Source organism: Drosophila elegans, unplaced genomic scaffold (genome assembly GCF_018152505.1).
Source record: "Drosophila elegans isolate 14027-0461.03 unplaced genomic scaffold, ASM1815250v1 contig_208, whole genome shotgun sequence".
In the NCBI taxonomy this organism is placed as follows: Eukaryota; Metazoa; Arthropoda; class Insecta; order Diptera; family Drosophilidae; genus Drosophila; species Drosophila elegans.
In genome coordinates this window covers 10,856,062-10,882,672 of record NW_024545578.1, presented here as the reverse complement: position 1 = coordinate 10,882,672, position 26,611 = coordinate 10,856,062, and the positions used below count along the sequence as shown (strand labels likewise).

Genomic DNA, 26,611 nt, shown 5'->3' with positions numbered 1-26,611 from the left:
CTCCTTACATTAAAAACATTTTATTTTGTTTTATCTATATTTTATACAGCAAAATATCTAAGAATTGTCCAACAACTACTTTCCATACATACGATTTCTCGTTAGTTTCACCAGCTTACAAGCCCAATCAGGACGACTTCTTTCCCCGCATCTTACTGATGGCCCGCGATACCTTCTTGCGCAGCTCCTTCTGGCGCCGCTCCTTCGAGGCCATCTTCTCGCGCTTCTTCTCGCGGTAGTTCTTCATCCGCTGCTTCATGTCCACGCGCTCGCGATGCCGCTTGTCCTTGTAGTTCGTCTCGATCATCTTCATCATCTTGGCCACCTTCTGTTCGTACGGTGAGTTGACCACCGCCACGCGTTCCAGTGCCGCCTTGGGCTCCTCCGGTCCCAGCTTGGGCTTGTCCTTGTACGGCAGCGCCCTTTGCAGCGCCTTCGGAATTTTGAGAGGCCGGAAGATCTTCTTCTTGCGCACGACCTCCGTGTACATGCTGTCCGGCTGGGCGTCATTCTGGACGGCCCGCTCCCGCTTGAGCTGGCCGAGCGTCTTCATACCCTGCCATTGGCTCTTCTGCTCCGGCGGCAGAAGAAGCGAGGTCACTGGAGCATAGAAACGGGGCACCTCCACGCGGAACCAGGTGCGACAGAAGACGATGTCGCTCAGCAGGATCTTGTCCTCGAAGGTGGCGCGGTAGGAACCCTCGGGCGTGTGGTGAGCCTTCTTGATCTGCCCACGTATTCCGGAGACCGTCTTAATCTTGGCGCCCTCGAACTTGGCCACCTCCAGCGAGGAGTTGAACATGTCCTTCACAAAGGCCGTCTTCTTGTAGATCTTAAACGGATGTCCCACCAGCTTGAGCTTCTTCATGATCTGCGACGACTTGTCCAGCTCGGTGACGCAGCCAGTGGCCGCTATGCGGAAGCCCAGTCGACGCATCTCCTCCTGGTCCTGGCGCACGGTCTGCAGGGCTAGGAAACCGGTGTTTTGCGGGGTAATAGGACCCCAGAAGGTCATGCTGCAGGTGACGTGGTTGGGTGTGTACTTGAGGTAGCGCTGACGGAAGTTGTCCTCCACCTTGGCATAGATGGCCACCGTTTGGAAGCGGCGCCAGCCCATCGATATGATCAGAGGATCTCCAGTTTTGAGGATCTTCTTGTACCAGCGATGCTTCTTCACCTTGCAGTTGACGTAGCCCACGTTCTCCTCGGTCAAGTTTAGGGCTCCAACCAGCACCGGATAGCTGGCATCGAAGTTCTCCACAAACTCGGCGGGGAGCTGTTTGAATCCCAAACGCACGTACAGACCCGGTCGATAGCCCTCGATCTGAATGCGGAACTCATTGTCCAGGTGGGCAAATTCGCTTTTGTTCAGCTCGCTCTGGCGCTGAGCCTCGGCCTTGAGGTCCTCGTAGAAGGAGTGGTCGCCGGTGATGCGACCAGTGTCCTCCTCGCCCTTTGCCTCGCCACTGTTGTCGTACTCCGCATCGAACTTGGCCTTCAGCTTTAGTTTTTTCGCCATGAGCTCTGCTTTGGTAAGGTTTTCCTCCTCCACGCGGGTCAGTTTGCGTTTGGCTGCGGCGGACTCCTCGGGTTTCGCACTCTCCTCATCCGATTCCCCGCCATCTTCTGCCTTGGGCTTGCCGCTGTGCTGCTCGCCCGTTTCCAGATCCTCAAAGTCGCCGTACACCTCACTTTCGGCGTCACTCATGTCGTCCATCTTCAGTAGATTCTCTGCATCCTCGCTGGCCTTCCATTTGCCGGTAACGAAGCAGTTCTTGATCAGCTCCTTGTTTTCCTCCGCCAACCAATCGCGAGTGGCATCTAAAAATGGGGAAGCCTTTTATATATATTCATGTTGAAAGGAGAATCATTCGGCTACTTACCACCCTGGTACTCAAAGAAACACCGCTCGTCCTTGTCCCGGATGTCCTTGTCTGATTGCTGTTGGGTTTGTTTCTTTGCCGCCACACGGAAGAGGCCACCCAGCTCCTCCTCAGAGTCCTCGTTGTCGTCTGCTTCCGCCTCCTGGCGACTGCGTTCGCTCTGATTGAAAACACCGTAGACAAGGCGCATCAGGTTCTTGGACTCCGAATGGCGTTGGAGAAAGGCATCGCGCGCCTTCTGGGCCAGATTTGTCTTCCAGCTCATATTGCTGGCCAGAACGCGGGCCTCCTCATCTTCCGAATCGGATTCGTGGCCCGTTTTCACATTGCCCAGACTTTGATACTCCTCGTCGCCCGATGAAGCTGCATCGGAGTCTTCAGGATCCTCCTCCTCCTCCTCGCTGTTCTCGCCCCGCCAATCGTCCGCATCGAACTCATCCTGCTCATCCTCACTGCCAGCAGCATCCAAACCAGAATCGTCTCCCTCTCCCTCTTCATCTTCATCGCTGCTTTCCTCCTCCTCCTCCTCGTCGTCCTGATCGTTGCGGAAATCCTTGGACTTGATGGGCTGGCCATCCGAGAAGAGACGGAACTCCTGCTGCTCCATCTGCTCGTCGATGGTGGCCTTCTTGTCGATCAGCTTGCCGACCAGTTCCGCCTGCTCGGCTGCTTCTGCGGTCTGCTCCTGCTGCTTGTGCGAATGCGAGCCCTGCAGTTCAATGTACACCGCATCCTTGTCGTAGACAATGCCACCCACACCGGACATGGGGGCGTAAAGCAAACGCTCCTTCTCCAGCAAACTGCGCTTTTTTTCGGTGCCCGGAAGGGGACATGGATCGGGTATGGTGCTCAGTTCATCAATGCGGGCGTCACCCAGTCCGGCAATGTGCACCATGTGCTCCTGCTTGAGCGGGACTCCCCGGACATAGCCGTAGAGGACCACCTCCCGGTCGCACTTGGGATCTCGGCGCACGCGATCCGTGTTCGTGACATCCTCCAGACGATCTACCAGCAGGTAACTATGAGCCCCCCGCCACTGCAGCGGCCGGTACTTCATGACGGAGATGAAGCGTCCCAGGTTCTTGACCTCGTTCCGCAGGTACTCGCCATGGAGCAGGCCCGAAAGGTAGAAGAGCTTGGCGCCATCGTACACCTCGGTCCAGAAGCGGTGCTTCAGTTCCTTCTTGCGCTTCCTCAGCTGCTTGGGGTTCTTGATCATGTCCAGGTGGGTCAGCACACCCATGATCTTGGGCATGCCGTGCACCTGGCAGATGTTCAGGAACTCAAAGATCTCCATCTCGAAGCCGTAGCTCGCGTCGCAAAGGAGTAATACCAGATCGGCGCACTTGGCCACATCGATCATGGAGTTGACATCGTTGTTGCACTCCAGCAGGGTGATGCGGCGCTTCTTGGAGGTCACAATGGTGATGGGACCCTTGATCTCGGTGACATTCGTGCGGGTGAAGCTCTTGATCAGGTCCTTGATCAACGTAGTCTTGCCGACTTTGGGCGGACCCACCACGGCAATCAGTACGGGTGGCGGTACGTCCGGAGTTTGGTCTACGATTGGAATATGTTGCTTCTTGGCCGTGATGTCCTCCTTGCGCCGGAAGTTCCTCTCTGCCCGCTGCGCCGAGTTGATGGCGAACGCCTTGGGATTCCTCTGCCTGGCGGTCAGCTCGGGATCCTTTTGGTTCGAGTCCTTCTTGGCCTTCAGCTTCTTCTTGTCCGCCTTCACGCCGGACTGGCGGGCGCGGTGCTGCTTGCGCTTGTCCTGGCCGGCATCGTCGGCCATTGTTAATTCGATTAAACTGTGTAGATTATTAAATTTCTCGCTGTTTACGCGCTGCACGTGGAAGACGGTGTGACCGCATTGCACCGTTAATTTAATCCAAAGTCGATATACTGAAAAAATACAAATAATACTTTTGTGAGTGTTTTTATTTTAACAAAGCAATAAAAAGGTTTTCCACATACATGTTTTAACATATAATAATAAATAATTGTAACTTTTTGCACCAGAACTGTCAAACATAAAGAAAATAAATAAAATTTGATATCGTTTTAAATACCGTTATTAATTTGTCGACGTTACTTTCATCTCTACTGGTATTTTCCAAAGTGTCATCACTAGCTAGGGAGCGAGTAGCAGCGTTTTGCGATGAGCGCTTTTTTGGTATTTCACACCATATACGGTCAATTTAATTTCGTGCTTGGTCGTGAGAGCTCGTGTTTAGTTTGACCGGCACAGAAAGCACGAAAATATTGATAATTTTCTAAGATTTAAATGGTTTTAAACGTTAAATGAAACAAAATAACATTCAGACAAGGCAACCATATATCAAAAATAAATATTTTAATTTTCTGATGTTCCAACTATGCATGGTCCATATTTTATATACATTACGGGTCGTGTCGTGTCTTCCTAATATTTCTCCGTGCGTGACTACAAAATATCACGACATACTCGTGCCTTGCCCAAAAAAGAGTCACGCGCTCATCTCTAGAGTGGAAGCAATTTTTCGCAATTTGATATTAAATTTATTTGATCGGCTCGGCAAAATGTCGCGTACGCAGATCGGCAGGCCTTAAGCAGTCGTCTGAAGTTCGATTCGATTCGCTTTGCAGCTGCACCCTTTCGCCTGCGCAGGGGAAAAGAAAAGCGAGGAAAGTGAAGAAAAGCGACCAGAGCCCTGGTGAAGCAGCGGTGACGAAGGAGCGCTGAAGGGGGAGGAGCTGTCTTTAAAGGCGATCCAACACAAAAGCCAGGTAGCTAAAGGTAATTTCGGGGAAAGCTACAATTTTCAGCCGGTCAATGGGCGGAGGGTGTGGTGCTGGCTCCTCGAAAAAATGGCAGTGGGTTGGAGGAGTTTGGGGGGTGGTGGTGCTGCTGCCCCCTTTGTAAACCCTTCCTGCGCCGACCTTGCCCTTCTATCGATTTCCGAAAAATTGCATCAAGCCAGATGCATAGAAAATCACAGCTGAAGGTTAAACTTTTCTATCGGATCAGGGCCAAAACCAAACACCACCACCGATTTTCTTTATTCTTTGTTCTTCACGAGACGTAGAAAAAATCGAAAATAAAGAACATATATATACATATATAGCTTAAATGCGACTGGCATACGTTGTTTCTTGTAATATATTCTTAAAAAATCGCCATGGCACAGGGCCATTTACCTTTGCTTTTGCAGGCATGGAGAGTCCTTGTGAATCGGAGAGCTCGCTGGATGGCGGCACCATGCTGCCCCCGAGTCCAGTTTCCCGGGAGCAGCTCCAGAAGAGGATCGAGTCGCTGACCCAGCAGAACAAGTGAGTCATCCACCGCTAACGTAATCCCGTTTACACTAGAAACTTATTTGATTCTACGCTTCTAGGGTGCTGAAAGCCGAGCTGGACACCTTCAAGACCAAGTGCAAGGTGGTGCAGGAGGAGAATCGTTGTCTCAAACAGGCCTCTGTTATCATTGTTAGTATATTGAATATCTTATGGCTAGAAAGACAAATATGAAATCGAGGGATCAAGTTTCAAAACTGAAAGCACAACTCACATATCCCATTCATGTTCCCAGTCGTTATGACATCGCAAATTAGAATAATTTCAAGATTATTTAAAGTTGAATTCATTCCACATCCCTTGTATTTCCCTAACCAACAGCAAGCCAAAGCCGAGCAGGAGGAGGAATACATCTCCAACACACTTCTGAAGAAGATACAGGCGCTCAAAAAGGAGAAGGAGACGTTGGCGCATCACTACGAGCGCGAGGAGGAGTGCCTGACCAACGACCTCTCCCGCAAGCTTGACCAGCTGCGCCAGGAGAAATGTAAGCTGGAGCAGACCCTTGAGCAGGAGCAGGAGTGCCTCGTGAACAAGTTGATGCGCAAAATCGAGAAGCTCCAGGCGGAGACGGACAACAAGCAGACGAACCTCGAACAGCTGCGCCGCGAAATGGTCGAGCTGGAGAACACGCTCGAACAGGAGCAGGAGGCGCTCGTAAACAAGCTGTGGAAACGCATGGACAAGCTGGAGACCGAAAAGCGTTCGCTGCAGATCAAGCTGGATCAGCCCGTTTCAGATCCGACTACGCCACGCGACATCACGAACAATGCCCATGCCAACGGCGGCGACACGGCCACCAGTTTGAGTGCCCACATCCAGATTCTGCGCTCCGAGGTGCTCCGTTATCGCTCCGACCTAGCCGCCGCCCAGAAGGAGGCCACCATCAAGACGCAGCAGTATGCGCTGGAGGAGAAGTCCATACGCGAGGAGAACGCCCGTCTGCAGCGCAAGCTCAAGCAGGAGGTGGAGCGTCGCGAGGCCCTCTGCCGGCACCTCTCCGAGTCGGAATCGTCGCTGGAAATGGACGAGGAGCGTTTCTACAACGAGAGCCTAATGGCAGGCGGTTCCTCCGCCGCAGCGTCGGCGGCAGCGGCGGCCGCTGCATCGGCTGTCAGTGCCCAGCGTCAGCGCACAATCAGCAGTCCCGTCTCCCACAGTCCCTCGAGCAGCCGGCCCCTCAGTCCGGGCACGGCCGGCCAGAACCGCTGCTATGCCTGCGGCCAGTTGGTGGTGAGTCTGGCATACAATTAAATGACTTCCAGGAAGATAATATTGCATTTCTTCTTTCAGAATCGTCGTGCCAGCGAGCGGTTCATCAAGCCAGCACTGCCAACGCCCATGCTGGGCCTTAACACTTCCGCACCGAATGTGCTGACCTCCACGAACCCGCTGCTCGGCATTTTGGGCAGCGGCAGCTCCTCGTCGGCGTCCGTGTCAGCTGGGAATGCCGCTGGCGGCTTTCTTTCGAACCTGGGCGGCGAACGCCTGAGCCTGGGCTCGATGCCTTCGGCGGGCAGCAGCGCCACCTTTTTGGCTGGCGGTGGAGGAGGAGGAGGAGGAGGACTGCTGGCCCAGCTCACGGGCAACTCCAGTGCCTCGTCGTCGTCGTCCAATCTGATGAACATCAGCCTGAACAACTCGTCCAGCGGCAACATGGTCAACAGCAGCAGCAACTCCTCACTGTCGGCGTTCACGCCAACCAATCCGCCCAGCTCGGCGGCCACGGCCTTTATCCAACCGGCCAGTCCCATGGACACGTCCACCTGCAAGGATTAGGCGGTTTTGTTGCTCTACAACTGGGATACAGAAAGAATCATGACTTATTTTCACTCTCACTCTCACACACTACACAAAAACACACTCTACTCATAAACACGCACGCATGCAAGCAGCCAGTTTAACGACAGTAAAAAACATAAGAACACACACAGAAACAAAAGATGAGAAAATAACTATCGTAAGCTTCTCCAAGGCGCGACTCAAAGTCGCCTCATTTATATATGGTTAATATGTATATGTATGTTCTATTTGATCAAAATCTCTTAAAAACCTTTCAATATCGGAATTCCTAGGCGAACGAATATTTAACGCTAATGTTTAAGATTTGAATGTTTTCTACTTTTGCTCGGTTCCAGTTAAAGTTAAGTGAAACACAGCAGCTAATGAGGATATCGAAGATACGGAGGATTTGATGGATAGAGGAGGAGGACGGACAGGACACGCTAACCAGATCGTATGAATTTATAAAAACGGTGAATTCTATTCATGTCGAAACCATTTTCCCACAATTCCTTCGCAAGTGGGCCTAAAAATTTTGAAGTATGTTTATGTAAGCCAAGAAAAATAAAGTTCAACAATTTAAAATTAAACTGAAAGCGTTTACTGTTTAAATTAAGGGATTCGAAATTTATTTTCCATAGTTGCAACATATTTTGATTTGACTACAGAATTTAAAGTTCTACAAAATTTAATGTTGAATATCGAAATTAATTTGTTTCATAAAAATATTGATTAGCTTTTACATTTTTTATATTTTTAATTAAAGAATCAAGTTTAGATTTATTTTGTACGTTAACATTTTAAAAGATTTATTTTGATTCAAATGTCCGTTACAAAAGTTCCAGTTGGTCTGGCAACACTTAAAGTAACACCTAAAAATGCCAGCGTTTTTCCGCACTACATGTGCACACACTGTCGCGCAGCAGCGGCCAACTTCGCGTTGCAAAATGCGCTAGTATTGTTTGTGTTTGTGATTGTAAATAAAGGCCAAACAGTCAGTGGGAGACGTTTGGACCAACCTTTGGGCCTGGCCAGAATGTAACACCTCGAAAAAACAAACAGTTAAATAAGAAGGTTTTTATTTATTTTGTTCTTCGTGTAGTTATTTTGATGTACTATTTTGTTAAAAAAGAGAAGGTGGAAAAGTGGAGAGCGGAAGTGGGAAGTGCGATGACTGACAACAAAAAAGTGTGTATTGGCCAAAAGAAGCTCGGCAGCAACAAAAAGACCATTCTCACCCACACGGCGCTCTTTAAACGCTACCTCTCTTTCTCTCTCTCGCTCACACACACAAATTAAAACGACTGCGACGCGTCGTCTCTTGCAAACTTTTTAAAGCGGACGCCAGCGATATTCGGTTCTCATTTCGATGTGGATCGGTAAAGAACCTGTGTCGTTTCCGCCGCGATTCGCAAAAAAAACACATAAATAGCCATATATATTTTTTGCTCAATCAAATAAGCCACTGCGGTGTGTGTATGTGTCTGTCTGTGTGAACAGGAAGAGATCAAATAGATCAGAAGCAGTGCAAGAAAGAAAAGTGCAAAGCGAAAGTTTTGTTCGTGCAGCATCCGCCATCTCGCTCGGGCAGGCGCGCGTGTAACGGTAAACACCTCTCACTCACTCGCCCCAACAACACAAAACATCACATTCCAAGGAAAGCGAAAAGTGTGTCTGTGTTTAGTTTCCATTCAAATAAATTCAATATTCGATTTTGATTTCCATTGGCCAGATGTGTTTATTAAATGATTTCGCACACTGTGTGTTATTATGGCCCTATTGAATAAACTCTTCTTTCCGTCGGCAACACCAACAACACCCGCGAATTTAGCGGCTGCGCCCACGCTTACCGCGGCGTCCGCAGCAGCAGCCGCGCTAGTTAATAACCAAACAACAGCAACTACAGGAACAGCAACAACAACATTGCCGGCACGTACAACTCACGCCTCTGCCGGCGTCGCTGCCAGCGTATCTGCCTCTGCCGGCAATAGTTCGTCGTCCGCAAAAGCTACAAAACAAACTTCGCGAAATTATCTAAGGTAAGTATTTTATCTGTTTAACAACAGAAAAACTAACACCCGGTATTAGTGTATCGATGAATGCGCCCACAACAAAGGAAAAATAGGTGCAGCTGCAAAAACACTCACACATTTACACACATGCGAAAAGGCGTTCTCATGATGCGTTTCACACTTACCTATGCCCCACCCCCTGTCTTTCCCCCCACCCCGTTCTCTTGCACTACCTGCGATTCCTCTTCCTCTTCCCTTTGTTTGAACGCAAATTGGCAAAGCGTAAACGAGGACGATAACCCAGCACACAAATTCGGCATGCACAACTCAGCGTCACGTACGCCGCCTGCCTTTTGATATGATTTGAGAAGTCTAACCAATATCAATGACCAAAAATCGAGCCGGAAAAGCAGTGAATGCAAAATCTTGAGGGATTACGGTGATGCATTTTGCCATTGCAGCTGTCCCGAAAACGTCACAAAGAAGGGGCATTGTCATGGTCCCTTTTCCTTGGGTTGTACGAACTACAGTGAGCTCTTCTTAAAAGACACCCGGCTACCTAAAATTTTTGGATGGATCTGGATTACATCCTTGTATTTACGCAAAGATTTATATGCAATTTTCATTGCCAGATGCCCTTTGGCCGACGAAAAGTAAAATATGTATGGCTATTTCCTTTTTTTTAATAATATTTGTTATTAGATTTTAAAAGCTTTTGTAAGAATTAGCTTCATTTAAAAATTTGTTTTCACTAACACAAAAATACTATTCAGTCTAACTTCATAGTTATTCCTTTAAATTTTTTTTAAATTTTACCAATCAAATATTATATACAAATGTGAATTTTCCCTTTCAACTATTTAATACCGTTTACCATTTTAATTTAAAACTTGTGCAACAATTGCTTATTGACAATTCTTATTAATATTTCTTCTTAAAATGTAAATGAAGATTTTAACTGAAAGTTTCAATTAAAAAAGTATTTATAGCTAAGCTAAACAAGATTATGGACGTAGTTTGCATATATGTACTTGATTTACTTTCTTTGGTGCTGTTTTAAGGCTTAATCGGCCTCTAATTCAATTGTGGCAGACCAGTAATTGGGCCAACACTAACCACATATTGCTGCTCCACTGTATATCGATAACGATAGCCTGCACCACAAGCAGCTCCAAGAACAACAACAAGCCCTAAATCACCCAAACCCCCAGCAGTGCATATTGGGTAGTGGTGTTGGGTGCATGTGTGCGAGGAGCTGCGTTGACGCCTGGCTGTTGCTGTCTTCTTCGCTCGCATGGCTCCACACTCATCGATTGAGCTGCGCGCGCAAATAACTGTGCCCCACTATGCTCTGCCTGTCTGCCTACCTCTGTCTCCCCATCCCCAACCTAACGTCGATCGTTTCGTTCTCGGCTCTCTTCGTTATCGCTTCGGCTGTACTGCCCTCTCGCTCGCACTCCCGCAAACGTAGGCGTCGGTCGTGGTGCTGGCGTGGGGGCGAGGTGGGGGGAGGCGGCAGCAACGTCAGGCGCAAATGTAAATAAAAGCGAATCACATGACTTGCTAATCGGCGGTCGCGGCCTGCTCTCGTGATTATTATGTCATACACATTTTGTTGTTGGCGAGGCGCATTGTTTTTGTTGCTTTTCGCTTAATTCATTTCATTATTATTTATAACACTATTTACTTATGCTGCTGCATACACTTTACAATGTTGATTTTTGACACTTTACGCGACTTGTGCGTGGGTTCTGATTGTTGTTTTGGTTCCTGTTGTGACTGCGAGTGTGACTGTGATAGCGGGGCATGAACAGAGGGATGCTCTGTGAACGGTTAGCTGGCAGACACACCCACGTCCGCTTTTCTAGGAATGCGAGTCTCATAATTTCATTTAGTGGAATCACATACGATAAGATTTGAGTGCTCCGAAAAGCTATTTATTTGTTTAGTTTAATAAGAATTCTTTTCTTCATATCAAGCTCAGCACTTCGCATTTACTAAAAAGATCAAAGTTACAGATTGTAAAATATATATACTACAAGTTTATTTAATATTTTGGAAACCGAAAAAAATATAACTTAAAACCGTATTTTACCTACTTAACACATGCATCAAGAATAATGGATATCGATTGTTTCGTAAGAATTAACATGTTAAGATTAAAAATAAAATATCTGCGTTTGCTTGTATTATAAAATCCTTATACTTTAATAATGTTTCTTTTATTTTGTTTATGATTCGTTCAATAAAATCTTAATCATTTTATTTTGATAGCAAACTTTGCGAACGCTCATACTGATACAACATAGATACCAAAACTCTTTCGGTATGCAAAAAAAACCTAATTGATGACAATTTTCGGTGACATTTGTTGACAGTGTCCATAAAATATTTCAATCGGTTTTCCATAAACGTAATCTGAGGGCCCTGTTGCTTGGCTAACTCGATTAGCGCCTTGTCCATGCTGTCATTCGGCCACCTTATCGGTCAGACGCCAAGCTGGCATTTAAAATATATACAGCGTAATGGTGAAATTGTCAGATTCGAGTGTGTATTGACCAATATGCGGGTTGTATATACATTTATGGCCGCGCTTGTCGCCAACATTCGCCATCGCCATCACGTGATAGAAACTTTTCACTCTGCTAATTAAGAGTCGACAGCTTTTGGGGTTTTTGCACTTTGCCCACAAGCACACGCTCTCACACTTAGAGAATAATAATAATAATAAAAACCTGTAAAGTGTAGACAGCTGGCCCGACTAACTCCCCCTCAAAAAGACACCGAAACACCCCCTTTTCAATGCTATCTTTGTGCTAGGTCAGGATTTTTTTCGGAATCGCTGTAAACTAAACAAACGTTTACACTAATAGCAGTTAAAAACTCCACACGGGCCAAATTAATTTATTTGTTTATTTACTTAATTTAGTTGGGTGACGGCAATAAATTATGGCAGCACGCTTGAGTAAATTTCCACGACAGAATCTGAACCTCCACTTATCGTTCATATTTCCACCGGGTCCAAAAGAAATGATTTAAAAATACTTTCGGTCTGTGATAGGCAGATGGTTAAGAATAAAGAGCTAGCGAAAAATAAAACTGCCACTTATGTGTGTGTACACTAATGAAATGGTGAAATGCTGGAAATCAAGGTCTGGACACCTGAAGTGAATCAGCCGAGGGGAGGGTGAATCATTTTCTTTAGACCCGACTGGGTAGTCGTGACCATGTTTAGACATTTGCTAGCCAGTTGGTCACATGACAGTTTTTTGTTAAATTTCGCCTCGATATATGCATGATATAAAAGCAAAAAATCCAAAACCAGACGGCCGGCATCATGTGCCTTTGAAGGCGCGCATTCCTTAACCCAATTCGCAAGTCATTCGCCCGATATCCACCACATATGGCGTCCAAAAATACATATAGCCGTTATTAGCGAGCTGGTATTAATTCCCGATAAGTTCGGGGATTTCAGGCTATACACAAACTGTGATTTCATACACCCCCCGACGCTCTAGTACTCACAATCGCCTTGCGATCTACAAAGTGCGATTCGCAAGATTTCGATCGCTGGACTTTCACATGAATTCGAGGCGCATTCAGCTACGCAAATCAAGCGAATTAGCACCTTTTGTGGAAAACTCTGGCCCAACAAAGTCTCATTATGATCTGTGGATCAGGGCTTCAGGCACGTGTGAAACACAATAAAATACGCGTTTGATTGGCGATCAAACAAAGCCACACATATCAATCTTCCACAAAAAAAAAAAATCAAAATCACCGCTCTGAATGAACCATTATGGATGATTTCACTTAGAGCCTTAGGCAAATGAGTCGTAAATTGGGAGGGAATGAGAATTCATTAATAGTTTTTGATAACTGACCGCCAATTGAATGGCCAAACACTCGCCGGTCGGCCAGACATCAATCAAAGTGGCTCGCGGCAGGTGTGAACTTATTACATGGGCCGTAACGTAACGCTGCGACAAGCCGTAAGGTAAGGTAATAGAGTAGTATAGTAATAGACCAGGTGCCAGCGTGTCTGGCTCTAGTTTTCTGGCTGTGGGCCACATGTCAAGAGAGGTGTTATACCCATCGCCCCGAGCCCCGGGCCCCGTGTCCCGTGCCATTATCATCCTCATCAGTGAAATTAAATATGTACGCGCATGGCTGCGGAAAAGTCGGTACACAAACTTTAGTTATGTGCAAACAGAAATCAGCACATTTAAATGGCAGCGTTTCGAGTGGAAAGGGGCGAGGCGGTGATGTGGTGCTTCATGTGCGAAGTCGCGTGGTCTGCCAAGTCATATGAGTAGTGAATCGTCGTATCCAGTTTTTGTTGTTGCCTCGGGACTTGTTCCGATAGCAGGTGCACTCGGAGAAACAATAGTCATTTAAATATTTACTTATGTTTCAAAAGGTACTCACAAAGGAATCTACAGCGATTGTTGACATTTAAAAGTATTTTCGTATTTTATATTTGTCTTTCTCGGTGCTGTTAATCTTTAATTTCATAATACTAATTTTATTAATTAACAATTTGTGACCAACGATTTAATCCATATATGCGAACTTAATTAAGTTGTGTTACCCAAGTTAATTTAATATATTTTCAGTAGCTTAGCGCAAAAGTAAATATATATTAAATGAATGTTAATTAAATTATCAATGAATAGAATGCATTACACCAAAATAACAATAAAAAGCAATGATGATGGCAACACGCTAGAGGTCTAGTTTAATTCTCTTGTTCCATGCCTCTTATAGTTCTTAACTATTAAATGTTTAATAGCTTAATCAGATTAACTTCAATTTCGCTTCAATATTTTCAATTAAAATTATTAATGAACAATTTTAGATCATTGTGAAGTTGTATTTGGATTTATGTACTCGGTTTCTTTGCCAGTGTAGTCGCTAACGCTTCTCTGTCTGTGGACTGGCCCTGTTGTCACCCATTATCAGTCGACAAAACGCTTTTGTTTTCCACTGTTGCCGCCGCCTCATATCATTGAGCTTGGCAAACAAAATAAGCGCCCCGAAGTGCCTAAGCCGAGAGCTCCATTAACAGAAGCTCAACGAGACATCTTATGGGTGAACCATCCGGGGGCGGTATTTCCGAATAATTTCCATTGGCCCAATGGCTCTATTTAAATTAAGTTCGCGAGCCACGGACACTATTTACCATCGCCTTTGGCCTAATCCAAATGCTCATCGAATTTAAAGGGCATTATACCAATAAAAAGCACTTGGGACTACAGTCGGCTGTGACTTCAGTTAAATATGGAAATATTATGCGAGCTAAGCAAACAGAAGTGTGAATAATGAGAATGGTAGTATCTATTTTTATTACTTTTTCGCCGAACAATAACTCTCAAGCCGTTAAAGTAATGGGGCGCTGATAATTATTTTGAAGCATTAAAGGTTAAATTGAAACTTCTCAGATCATTTTTTACTATTTTTCGTAATTTATGTGTGGCTTTAAGTTTATGGCTCCACAGATCATTTTGTATTATCAAATTTTGATTTATACCTCAGGGTAAACTTTTAAATATTGTATTATGGGGGTAATGACAAATCCACAATTACTTTCTTATCATTTCTTTGTTTTGTTTATTTAAATTCATTCCCCGAATTAACTTTAATATCTAAATGGTTTCGTTAGAAACTGAATGCATGAAAACTGCGTTATAAATAAACAATCACTAAAAGGAATTTTTTGCCACTTAACCACATGATTCTAGGCTGTAAACTTTTTTATATGGTAGCTTACAATGAACTTGGTTGTTCTGTCTTATCTGCAAGGTCTGCTTAATGTTTTCCCTTTGCTCGTGCTTGTTTATGTAAATGTTTTCGATTATTCAGTGACCCCAAACTGCTTGAATGAAACCATTTTTAAAATTATTCATCCTGCTCTTGTATTGTTACTATATTTCTTTGCCAGATGGCGGAAGTTTCGCGTTTAAGTTTGGTGCGTATGCGTAATGTGCGATCACCGGATTCCGTCATCTTTTTGTGACTCTTGCTCTTGGCTTGTTGACATTTGGGCCATGATCTCACCTGGGCAAAAGTTGGCTTAGTCCCGGGACTGCCCGACCTGAGTCACGTTGTGTTTGCCAGGTGGAAACAAGTGCGCAGTGTTAGCACTTGCTGTGGGCGGGGGGTGGAGGTATATGTACCTCTGGTTACCTGGGAACGTTCATTGATTGATTGCGCCCGCAAGTGCTCACCTGTCCTTACCTCACCTGCCAGCTCCCCCGTTTTCCGGGTCTGTTTGCATTGGTCTCAAGTGACAATGAAAATCACTCGATATTTTTGTCGTCATTTGCTCATTAGTATTGTGAGCGTCGACGACGACGACGGCGACGACTCTTATTTGTGTTTACTTTTTGTAGTTTTTTTTTTTTTTTGTTTGGCCGCCTGATAAATTTCTTATGTTCCAAAGAGTGCGAGTGGGATTTCGGGTGTATTGCCAATTCGCTTTGAACTTGACATTCGATTTTTGCGCCCAAAAGGACGGGGTGAAGGTCGTTTGAATGCACAGGCGTGTTTTTACCGGATTTATTGTGTGTGCATAGCGGCTTATAATGGGCCCAATGATAATGATAGTCAATTTGCTGGGCGCAGCTGCCGTTATACTATATATATATATAGATATATATACATTATATATACCCATTGTCGTAGTCAAACGCCAACGTCTCCATCGCCATCGCCATCATCGTTGTTGGACGGTCGGTCGGTTGGTTGGTTGGGTCATGTGACTTGTTGTATGGATGGAGCAACTGGTTGTTGTTTCGCTTTTGCCGCTGCCTTTGCCTCTGCCGCTTTTGCTTTGCTGTGCTTTGCCTTGTCTGGCCCGTCTGGCTTTTGTTGGTTGCTGTGTTGTCGTCGCTTTGGAAATCTGTGTTTATTTGCCACGCTCTCTTTCACTCACTCACACGAAAAGACAAACACTGAGGGAAAAAGTGCCATCTGCACACAAGAAATCCATTCTTGAAGGCTAAACCCAATTGCAAGTAAATTCCAAAACTACCACAAAAAAATATTACCATTGATAGCCAGTGGTTTATCGTTAAAGGCTTTTATCACACTTACTTGATATACAATGATCCCCTTTTGTTAAAGAATGGTTTAAATAAATTAGAGTACGAAACAGTTTTATTTCGATGTTGGCAAAGTTATTTATTATTTCTGAGCTAAAAATTATAATTTTCTCAGTGATCCCAAATATGAATATTACTTTGGTTTGACTTCATTTTGTAACTTCTTCCGGTTTTATAAGCCTTGTATAAAACCGGAGTTTTTCGTGAAAGTGAATTTATTTTCAAAAGACTTATGTTGAGAAAATAATTGTGAACAGAAACCTAATTTTGTTCATACGGTATATTGTTTTTGTTTCGTTCTAAACATAAATAGTCTACTCTTTAGAAACTTTATCAGATTTGTATTTACTTATATTAAATAGAAACTTGTGGATTTAGCGATCTTGAACCTAATTGAGAATGTTAAGGTTTTTCTCAGTGATAATACCGCAGACAGGGAGAGTCAGGCGGCCAGACACGCTCTGTAAAGTCATTAACTGATGCTGATTTGATTACAATTGTGCGCCTTTACTCTCTGTTTATCACCCTGGTTTTTGTTTATTTGAGTAGTGCAATGGCTGTGGCTGTGGCTGTGGCAAACCGAAAAGTCTGGGACATATCAATTGCGGGCGACTTCCCATATCAATCAGTGGCGCGGAATGGAGTATCCAAGGGCTAATCAAAACATAATCCAGGCAAAGCCCGATAACGCCCGTCCCCACTCGAGTGGCACTCCGCCTTACATCCCCCATAAGTACACCTGGCCATATCAATCAAAATATATAGTGCAGACCCCGTGAAAGAGAGGGCTACAGTGGCAGAGGGAGAAGGGAAGAGCGGGTTTTCTTGGCTTTTGTTCATTATGCATGCTTGTATTTATGTATGAACTTATTTGCTTAATATTGTTTGGCTGTGGCTCGCTTTTGTTTTGCTTGCGTAGCTGAAAAAGCATGTGATCCCAGCGAGTGCCCCACCTCCATCCCCGCTTGCCCTGCCTGCCCGCACAGAAATAATGAAAATAAAAGCTAAAGCAAAAATATCAGAATAAACAACGCTGGCTGGCTGACTGGCTGGCTGCCTCTTTGAGCGATAAGTCAACTTAGCGGCCTTTCGATAATTGTTTTCGCGCTGATCTCTCCCGTACTCGACTTGGCCAGGTCAGCAGCCCAGGGGCTGCCTTGTACTTTCTGGCTTCTGACTTTTTGGCCCCATATGCGCACGTAGTCATAGTGCCCCAGTGATCAGGGCTGCTGACAAAGTCCATTTAGTCAAACGTACGTGGTGCACCCTACATAGGAAATAGCGGGGCATATAGATTGTTTCAAACGCATACAACTTTTTTTGCTCAACAAATCTTTCTTGTTCAAAATTTCTTTCTTGTTCAAAAGCACTAGGTAGAAACCCGCCCCTATATATTTATTTTAATAATCTCAGCAAAAATAAAAACCTAGGAAAGATAAGTACAAATTAAAAATAACCAAAGACTTAACATTTTTTGATAAAGAAACATATGGGGCAGTACCATACTAATTTTTAAATTAATTTCATTTAAGATTTAAATTTTGAAGAATTTCAACTGTCAGTGTTTAAAAACCCCCTAACTATTTGAAATGTGTTGTTTTTTAAGTTTTCCATCCATAATGTTAACAAAGGTATTAACAGATTTCATGAAAAATACCAATTAAAAAATCATTTTGGATTCCCTAGGGCATTTAACCTTCGACAAAAAAGCGCTGAAGAATGATTTTAATGTTATTAAATTTTGGCCATATGTCTTTCAACTAATCCATCAAATAATCATTCATCGTTGTCTCTTGACTTTTGCCCAAATAATTGTTTTCCCTTTCTCTTTCTGATGTTTTTTGTTGTTGTTGTTGAAAAATTTTAAACAACATATTAACACATCAGTCTATGACAAGCAACAAATGGTGGCCACATGATGCTCGTCCGTCCGACTTTTGAGTTCCACTTGCGGTTCGGTTATGCTTCGGATATGTTCGGTTTTTCCGCGCAGCTGGACGAACGAATGGACGGATGGATGGATCCGACAAATCATGTGAGCGGCGCTCCAATTTGGATGCCCCATGTCGCGGCCCCGAAGTCGCCTCGTTGAGGATCGTTGCTTGTATTATCTGCATGAGTGTTTCAGCGTACTGCCCTCGTCTATATGTACCTATATCGATTGGTCAGGCAGTCAGGCAGGCAGTCAGGCAGGCCTTATTATAATGCATATGCGAGTGAGCTCGCCGCTCCGCTCGTCTCGCTCTGACGAGTGGGCACGGGACCTGGGCTTTTCAGTCCCCGTTGCCGTTCCCGCTCCCGTTCCCAGTTCCACAGTCCCCAGTTCTCGGGTTCCCAGTGCGATCGCGAGCGCCTTGAACTTCATTTGCTGACTAGCATCGCGGCTATAAAGATATCGACGCGTCGGCGGTTCGCGATAATCGGGGGTCTAACGGTAAATGTTACAGTTCAACTTCTCTAACTCCAGATGGATAAAATAAAAAAAAAAAATTAAAAAATCAATACTCTTAGCTTAACTTGTAATACTCAAGAATAGAAAATTATGGAATAAAATAATGACATGATCTACAAATGCCAAATTAAAATTACTGTTTTGGATAACTTTTACATTTTTGCAGCTCTATTATTTTTCCAATGAAAAATTAAAAAAAGAAATAAAAATAATACAAGTTACCCATTAAACACATTGTTTATTACTTAAAATCCACGTCAAAAAATAAATAAATAGAGTAGTAGTATTTCTGCCGTAACACTTTCGTGACTTTTTTGTTAATACATAAAGAAGTTGTTTACATTTTTATTTGCAACTAAATCGCAAATAAATAGTGAGCTTTAAATTGGTTATCAATTTGGTCTTGATGTGGAGAGCTTCAGAAATAAATATTTATTTAATACTTATTGTGATGTATTCGTTTTTTTTTTTTAAAGCAAATCGAGCTTCAATATAAATAAAGAAAAGAAATTGCTTTCTGGCATTTTGGTTTTTAATGTGTTATATTTACTTTTTATTCTTAATACCAAAATTAAATTTCATATGTAAAATTATTCATAGATAAATATTGAAAAGACTTAGGAAATTGTTTCTCTTTGTAAGTTTGATTACAATTATAGGTTTTGTCATCCAAAATATTTTCTGTTGTGAAATTATAGATAGGCAAGGTCGAGTTAGAGAAGTAAAACCGTAACTGAGGAAATTTCCGGCCAGACAGTTGGCGCTATTACGAAGCTGCAAGAGGAATTACACTTTGTCGCATGCATACGCCGCCCTTTAAATCCAAGTAAGCACGGCCAATAAATTGGCCTCGATCCGGGAAAGCCGGACACCGGACAGCCGAGGACAACAAAGGGGCCGACGGTCAAGTCCGGCTGGTTGGTCGGGCCCACTATATATCCGCTATATCTATATCAGTAGGCCCTCGTGACCGAGCGACCGGCCAAAAACCGAAAACACCTTCGTAATCGCTGTGCGTGCGGGCTCCCCCCTTCTTATCGCTGGGCTGTAAAACATTTATTAAGCTCTAAAACTAGTTCGCCCACTCACACTCCACCACCCCCTGCCATTTAACCCAACCCCACCCCCAGAAACGGCAAACGCCTATCATCAGTTTGGGCTAATTGTTAATTATAGCGCTAATTTCAGTAAAGGCGCCTTCTCAAAGTTAGCGCTACTTAGACAAGCCATTTATAAAGCCACTAAAAATAAATTAGCTCAAATCTGTTATACGAGCTTTAAATCGAGTGCAGGGGGCTGCTGATTTGTCTGGCAGGTGGATTGGATTTCAAATTGGTTTATCGAAGGCGGGGGAAGCGAAATATCATTAGCGTTGACGGGATCGATCAACAAATAATTGATCAAAATAAATTGACATATTTCACAAGGTATTTTTTGTATTTACACAGCTGTTTAATCATTTCTAAGGAAGAATAAACTGGAATTTAGATTTGGTCCAGAAACCTTTTTTTTGAAGATCCGCTACTGTTCATTCAGAAATTAAACAAGATTGCTTGTATGATATATAGCTATTCAGATCAACCAATTATAGAATTTCCGAAAATAAATTGGCTTAATTTAACATTCGAATTTAGCCGTCATGTGACTAGTGACACCTTCACTCCCCCAATTTCCGAGGGTTCAAAGTTCAGCGGCCATATCCTCGACATTCTGGTACTGGGGTGTACAAGATTTGTCGCCACTACTCAACGTCCCCGATCGTATGAAGGCATGAGTAATCGTCACGTGCCAACTGAGGGGTCGCTATATATAGAGCATAGCATTTGCCATTTTATCGACGACAATGAACAGCACAGAATAAGAGAGCTGCTCGAGATGTGCGCATTATAATGAACCTCGTCTGCTCTGGGAAACTGTGGGAGGCATTTTGACGACCTTCGACCAATTTCAGACGGTGTCGAATGGCACTGAATGGGTGGGGAATGTTTACCCAAGACCGGAAAATAAATTAAAATATATATAGAGATGTATGACATTAGAAGTCGAGATTTTATTACCGGAGTTAATGACAAAAAAACAAATGTTGTAATACTGTGAACAATATTTTAAAATAATTATACAATGACAGTTGTTATTATTTAGAGCAAGAAATGCTGTTAATACTATAAAAATGCCATCCGAAAATAAACATACACTTAATTTTGTCAAAGCTTTATTTTTAATTATTACTTTTTAATGTTTTCATGTTTTAATTTTAGTAACCTTTTTCTTATGTTCCTCTTTTTGCAGTCGATTCCCCTTCGAGGGCAGCCAAGTGCGAATTCTGCTCTACAAAGAGGATGACAGTCGGCGACTGCTCTTCGACTCGAATGCCCTGCAAAAGGTGACGCACAGGGACACATCGGCCACATCCACATCCATATCCTCCTCATCATCCTCTACGAGTGGCGGTGGAAAGTTCCTCAAAAATGAAAAGTACACGTCCCTCCAGAACGGCAAAATCCAGGCCAAGGCACATTCCACCAATGGCAGCAACTTCATCGAGGTGTGCGCGGAGTATGGCTATAAGGTGAGTCATCTACCTTATATTTTATTTGCTCTTGTGGGGGTTTTTTATTCTTAAAATTATTGTATATCAGGAGGGATCTAATTTAATTTATTTACTGATGAAATCATCGATTTTTAAACTGCTTTTATAAGCATTTAAAAATTTTAGGCTGGATCATAAAAAACAGATTACCAGATAAAGAGATGTATTAAGAAGTAGGGCCCTAAATATTAATGCTTAATATCGAACTTTTAAGTTTCCTTTTAATAAGGAAAAGTTAAACATTTTAAATAGGTATTATATCAAACTGGCATACTTAGTCTTGAAGTAGTTTACATATATCCTTTTATTTAACTTAATGTTTTAATATATTACAGCACAATCGACCGTCTGGAGCGGACATCACACCGCTGGGCGAGATGGTGTTTGGCTCGCTGCCGATGTCCTTTTGCGGAACGGCTCTCAAAGTGCACTGGCTGCCGGAACCGGCCAGGATCCTGTGCTCCCAGGTGTATTTGACGCCGACCAATAATGGAGGATCCGGATCGGGCCACTCGCCCTACTCCACGCTCTCTACGAACAGCCTGGCGACGCCGCGCAGCTCGATTTGCAGCGAACACGGCTCCATGGACGGCCTCTCGATGAACTCGTTCTCGATGCCGTTCAGCGTGAGCGTGGGCCGCCAGATGAGCCTGACGCCACCGCTGGATGTGCCGGCGGCGGCAGCGGCGCCGGCCGATCAGCAGTCACTGTCCGTACAGTCGATCGACTCGAGCGGACCGCGCTTCTCCTCCACGTACAGCACGGCCACGGATTCGGGCTACTCGGCCAGTGGGAGTGGCAGTGCGAATGGCGGCGATCAGTGGTCCTATCAGTACTCATCCACGCGCAGCAGCTTGGGCAGCGTCCTCTCCGACCAGTCGGATGCGATGCGGAAGCTGAGCATGGACTCGACCTGCTACACGGGATCCTCTCCCTACCTGGACGGATTTGCCAGCGATGGCTGTTTGCAGCGAAGAATCTCACGCAATTTGCGCACCTCCTTCGAGAACGAGCATTCCAAGAACGATTTTATCGGCTTCCTCAGCGACAACTACGCTGTGGTGGCCTCAGCAGGAGGAGCAGGCGGTGGAGGCGGAGGAGCAGGTGGTGGTGGTGGTGGCAGTGAGGGCGGAGGAATGGCTCCACCGCAGTACAGGAGGGCCAGCTACTGTGCGAACGAGTCGCGCAGCAATCCGGAAATGGGCCGGAGGCAGGCCAACCTGCGGCGTCGGGCGAAACTGGGACTGGCCGTGTGCATCTCAATGAGCGAGTCCTTCGAGGAGGAGATGGAGCTGTTCTGCAGCGAGCATATCGCCCTGCTGGAATCTATGCTTAGTCGACTGAGAGCCAGCACGGAGCACGCTTACATCAACCATAAGAATTTTCTGCAGGTTAGAATAACAGATATATATATATGCATATGATTGTGTCTCTATTAATCAGTGGTTTTTGTTTAAATCCCCCAGATCATGTTCCAGGCCTGGCAGGATGCGCAGCAATGGTTTAGCGATCTCTTCACCGCCCCGCGCATCAAGACGCCCGTCTGGCTGAGCATCACCACCAGCGGCAGCAAGTACTCCAAGAATGTGGCCGAGAGATTCATCAAGGAGCTGTGCGACCTCCTCTCCTTCGCCGACACCAAGGACTCCAATTTGTAAGTTAACCACCTTTCAATGCAATAATAAATATAATTAACAATGCTTTGTCCTTTGCAGCTTCATCAGCACCATGCTGACGGGGATTCTCACTCACCACCTGGGCTGGGTGGCCACCGTGTCGGCCTTTAACAGCGCCGGCTCCCGGCGATCGGAGTCCTCCGCCTCGGCGGCGGCCATTGAACAGCGCGCCAAGCTGCTCCAAGTGGCCCAAAAGCATCCGTACAATGCGCTGTGGGCGCAGCTGGGCGACCTCTACGGAGCCATCGGTATGCCGCCCAAGCTGGCGCGCACCATTGTCTGTGGAGCCGAGAAGCTCTGGGTGGAGAAGCTGCTCAACGTGCTCACCTACTTCATCCGCTGCAGCGAGGTGCGGCGAGCGGCCAAGCGGGAGGATTTCAACAAGCAGCTCATCAACGACTTGGTGGCCCAGAGCCACCACACCCAAAGTCAGGCGAGTAACCAGGAGAGGCACAAGAGTCCACCGGCGCAGATGCGCGGACTGAGCAGGACGGCCACCTGCAAGCAGAATCTGAATGCCATTGCCGACGATGCGGATGACGAGAATGGCGAACTGAATGGCTATGGTGGGGCGAACGAGGATGGGGAGCAGACGGGGATGGGGATGGACTCCGGGTCGCTGGACGCCAGCGATGGCATGCAGACGCTGAAGAAGAACGAGATACCCACGGTGTTGGCCTTCCGGGACTCGCACTTTGTGCAGCAGGAGCTGCGTATCGGCAACTATCTGATGGACACGGGCATTGACAAGAAGACGCTGCTGGCGCGACAGGCGCAGAAGTACTTTCGCACTGGCAAGGACGGCCGGATCCGTTTAACAGTGACCACGCCGGACAACGTGGAGCTGTGCATGGAGGAGGAACAGTCGAGCGGCACTGGCTCAGTGAGCACTGGCTCCGTGGACGATGGTGCCATCGAGGCCATCGAATATGACGACAGCGTGGAGGCGCCGCCGAAGAAGAACTTCTTTTGGAACATGGTGCCGGTGGCGGGTGTGAAGGAGGGACTGAGTCTCAGCGACCTGGCCAAGTTGCAGCAGGGTATCCGGATCATCAATCGCAAGCTGGAGCGCCGGAGCAGCAGCTACTCCGTGGAGGGTAATCCCGACCAGCAGCAGGGCAAGACGGGCGGAGCAGGTGACTTCGAGCCCCTCAGCCACGAGAGACGCGCCTCGCATTTGTCGCTCTCCGATCTGATCACGCAAAACAGCATGGGTAAGAGCGATCGCATGACCTGGGGCATTGAGCCCATCAAGGAGAACGTGAGTTTGGAGGAGCAGATCCACTTTGATCACTGCCACAAGCTGATCGAGCGCGAGCACGGCATCTGCCGTCAAACATCGGCCGATAATGGCAACGGTGTGGTCTTTGTCCTCGGCGACAATGAGCCGCTGATCAACCTGAAGAAGAGCAACGAGGATCTGAGCGGAGATAACGATGCCAAGCCCACCTTGGCGCTGTGTGCGCAGCATCAGCGCACCCACGACCGGAGTAAGCACTCGGGCATGAAGTTCAACTTCGAGCAGTATCCGCAGATAGCCACCAACTACATGAAGAGCAAGAACCTGCTGATGTCCAACTACGATCTGCTGATGGACAAGGCCACCAAGCTGGAGGCCAGCGAGGCAGCTGCCCTCAAGGGCAGCGATAGCACGGCCACGCTGGCGGCCAGCAGTAGCTCCACGGCCGCCCTGCCTCCGCCCGCCACTCCGGTGGCTGCGAATAGCGAACGGTGCGTGGTGTGCAGCAGTGGTGTGGCAGTGAACGCCTCAGCCACCTGGAACCAGACGCCCTCCAATGCCACCGAGCTGGAGTTTGAGACCGATGAGGTGCACTGCTATAATCAGACTGCCAACGGCAATGGATCCAACTCTAAAGCACTGCAGTCCGTGAACTCGGCTGCCTCCATAGACACCCTCAAGTCGGCAGTTTCCGTTGAGCCACTGAGTCCAGCGAAGCCAACTCCGTTGCAGACCACATATATGCGCAAGCAGCAGCCCAAACGGGTGCCCTCCGGACGCAGTTCCGTCTCCTCGGTGGCCGCCAAGTGTGCGGCGGTCAATGTGACCCAGCAGCTGCTGAAGCTGCCTGTTCCGGGCGTCAAGGAGCTGCCGCAGGACGACGACTCTCCGGGCGATCAGCTGCGGGCCGGCTTCATTCCGTCGCTGCTGCTGAGCGTCAGCGATCACTACGTATCCGACATGGTACTACAGGTGGGTGTTTACTGTTTGCTTGCTTTCGGTTTTATTTAACTGATTGAAAGGTTTAACCAAAAAAGCTTATTTGATTGTCAATCGATTCTTGATACATTTTCTATTTTATTCTAGGGCACTTGTGCACCGCCAAATAAATGGGAAATGCATCTGCGCGAGGATCTGGCATTGGCAGCGCGTTCCGCTTCACTCATCTCGCAGCCGGCGGAGAACATAGCCATTGTGGCGGACATGGACAAGTGGGATGTACGGCTCATCTCGTCGCAAACGCAGCAGTTTCCCTACGCCGGCGGACAGAGCTCGCCGGTGGGCATGTCCCAACTGGTGTCCAGCATGCTGGAAACCGTCCAGGCCATGCATGCAGGCGGAATACCCGCCTACGAGGTAAATAACTCTGAATTCTTCTTATTTAGTCTTTACTAATTCGTGAAACTTAAATTTAGTGCCTGTCGTTTCTGGAATCAAAGCTGCAGGAAATCTATCTGCAATCGGAAACGTTGGCAGCCTTTCTGCTGGAAACGGATCCGTGCCGACTGAGCGACATCACCAATCCGCTGCAGCTCTCCGAAAACGATGTGCCGCTGCTGCTGTCCATCGCCTATATACACACGCCCAAGATCAGCCGCAAGTGCGGCATCAGCTTCAGGTGACAGGCTGTCTGCGTCTGCTGAGCCTGGACATTGCCAAAAACCGAGCTCTTCTCATGCATCATCCAAAGCGAAACAAGCAAATACTCCAGCGAATTTTATTTTCACTGATTTTGTGATATATTTATACGTGTATGAATCTAGCGCTTTAAAGCAGGGTACGTTAGTGAGCCATAGCTTAGCCTTAGCCCTCGAAACAAACCGATCGGTTCAAGACTTTTATTCATCGAAATTTACCACATCCACTCATCGCGGTCACATGAAGAAGTATTGTAAATTATCCGGGTTAGAATTAGCCGGGCCAGATTGCGTTGGCGATGGCGGTGACGATGATAATGAAGATTCCGACTTAGCAGCGCACTCGAAACGCTCTGCTATCGGATCGATCGATCGCCAAAACATATCTTGCCCCGCCCCACACTTGTATAGTGCTTGATTTAGATTTAATAATTTATGACAACAGTAATGTAATCGTAGAACTAATTGTATAAGTTTACAATACCATAGGGACGGAGTGCAGCTACTAAATTAATATATAATATATTGCATTCGAGAAAACAACTAAAACCACAAATAAAGAAAATCAAAATATGTATATATTTTTGAAGAAAAGAATATACAACAATTTTAAATAAAAAACCAACTTGCTATTCTTATTGAAGAGTTTACAAGACAATGTAATAGCTTTGTTGCTAATTGTTGAAATTATATGGTATACTTTTGGGAGCAACTTTAACTTTTAAAGAAGTCCATTTTTGGTAAAGTGATTTAAACGCATTGGAGATCTCGTTTTAATGTCATCTATGTGTGTCACCTACTGGAAATATTATTTATTTATTATTATGTGAGCAAATTTATTATTTTTTACCAAAAAAAGAAGAAAAATAAAAAATTAATGCTTGAAAAAGAGGGTAATGG

General features: G+C 45.8%; 3 protein-coding genes across 7 annotated transcripts; 2 read left to right on the top strand and 1 right to left on the bottom strand.

Moving 5' to 3' along the window:
- Position 1: 1 nt before the first annotated feature.
- Positions 2–3,756, bottom strand: LOC108146687 (ribosome biogenesis protein BMS1 homolog). Its single transcript, XM_017272743.2, has 2 exons — positions 1,884–3,756; positions 2–1,821 (listed from the first exon to the last, which is right to left on the bottom strand). Exons 1-2 carry the CDS (start codon positions 3,676–3,678, stop codon positions 128–130), a joined length of 3,489 nt encoding a protein of 1,162 aa, XP_017128232.1. The 5' UTR covers positions 3,679–3,756; the 3' UTR covers positions 2–127.
- A 619-nt stretch (positions 3,757–4,375) lies between these two features.
- Positions 4,376–7,591, top strand: LOC108146691 (coiled-coil domain-containing protein 6). 3 transcript variants are annotated; one of them, XM_017272750.2, is made up of 5 exons: positions 4,376–4,662; positions 5,078–5,195; positions 5,261–5,351; positions 5,541–6,452; positions 6,513–7,591. In XM_017272750.2, exons 2-5 carry the CDS (start codon positions 5,080–5,082, stop codon positions 6,996–6,998), a joined length of 1,605 nt encoding a protein of 534 aa, XP_017128239.1. In that variant the 5' UTR covers positions 4,376–4,662; positions 5,078–5,079; the 3' UTR covers positions 6,999–7,591. The 3 variants fall into 3 exon arrangements, with proteins under 3 accessions (XP_017128239.1, XP_017128238.1, XP_017128237.1); XM_017272749.2 differs by having other exon boundaries at positions 4,377–4,652; positions 5,054–5,195; XM_017272748.2 differs by having other exon boundaries at positions 4,377–4,662; positions 5,054–5,195.
- A 367-nt stretch (positions 7,592–7,958) lies between these two features.
- Positions 7,959–26,293, top strand: LOC108146807. Of its 3 annotated transcripts, XM_017272993.2 has the most exons (8): positions 18,491–18,550; positions 19,267–19,394; positions 20,858–21,137; positions 21,494–22,549; positions 22,625–22,812; positions 22,874–25,046; positions 25,161–25,430; positions 25,490–26,293. In XM_017272993.2, exons 2-8 carry the CDS (start codon positions 19,369–19,371, stop codon positions 25,694–25,696), a joined length of 4,200 nt encoding a protein of 1,399 aa, XP_017128482.1. In that variant the 5' UTR covers positions 18,491–18,550; positions 19,267–19,368; the 3' UTR covers positions 25,697–26,293. The 3 variants fall into 3 exon arrangements, with proteins under 3 accessions (XP_017128481.1, XP_017128482.1, XP_041563921.1); XM_017272992.2 differs by lacking the exons at positions 18,491–18,550; positions 19,267–19,394 and adding an exon at positions 7,959–9,040; XM_041707987.1 differs by lacking the exon at positions 18,491–18,550 and having other exon boundaries at positions 19,265–19,394.
- The last annotated feature ends 318 nt before the right edge of the window (positions 26,294–26,611 follow it).

Excerpts from the sequence above, each read along its gene's own strand:
- LOC108146691 (XM_017272750.2), top strand. The coding sequence starts at position 5,080 with ATGGAGAGTCCTTGTGAATCGGAGAGCTCGCTGGATGGCGGCACCATG. Across the intron at positions 5,352-5,540 it reads AACAGGCCTCTGTTATCATT|CAAGCCAAAGCCGAGCAGGA; the intron begins GTTAGTATATTG and ends CCTAACCAACAG. Across the intron at positions 6,453-6,512 it reads ATGCCTGCGGCCAGTTGGTG|AATCGTCGTGCCAGCGAGCG; the intron begins GTGAGTCTGGCA and ends TTCTTCTTTCAG.
- LOC108146807 (XM_017272992.2), top strand. The coding sequence starts at position 8,772 with ATGGCCCTATTGAATAAACTCTTCTTTCCGTCGGCAACACCAACAACA. Across the intron at positions 22,550-22,624 it reads ACCATAAGAATTTTCTGCAG|ATCATGTTCCAGGCCTGGCA; the intron begins GTTAGAATAACA and ends TAAATCCCCCAG. Across the intron at positions 25,047-25,160 it reads TATCCGACATGGTACTACAG|GGCACTTGTGCACCGCCAAA; the intron begins GTGGGTGTTTAC and ends ATTTTATTCTAG.
- LOC108146687 (XM_017272743.2), bottom strand. The coding sequence starts at position 3,678 with ATGGCCGACGATGCCGGCCAGGACAAGCGCAAGCAGCACCGCGCCCGC. Across the intron at positions 1,822-1,883 it reads TTTCTTTGAGTACCAGGGTG|ATGCCACTCGCGATTGGTTG; the intron begins GTAAGTAGCCGA and ends CCCCATTTTTAG.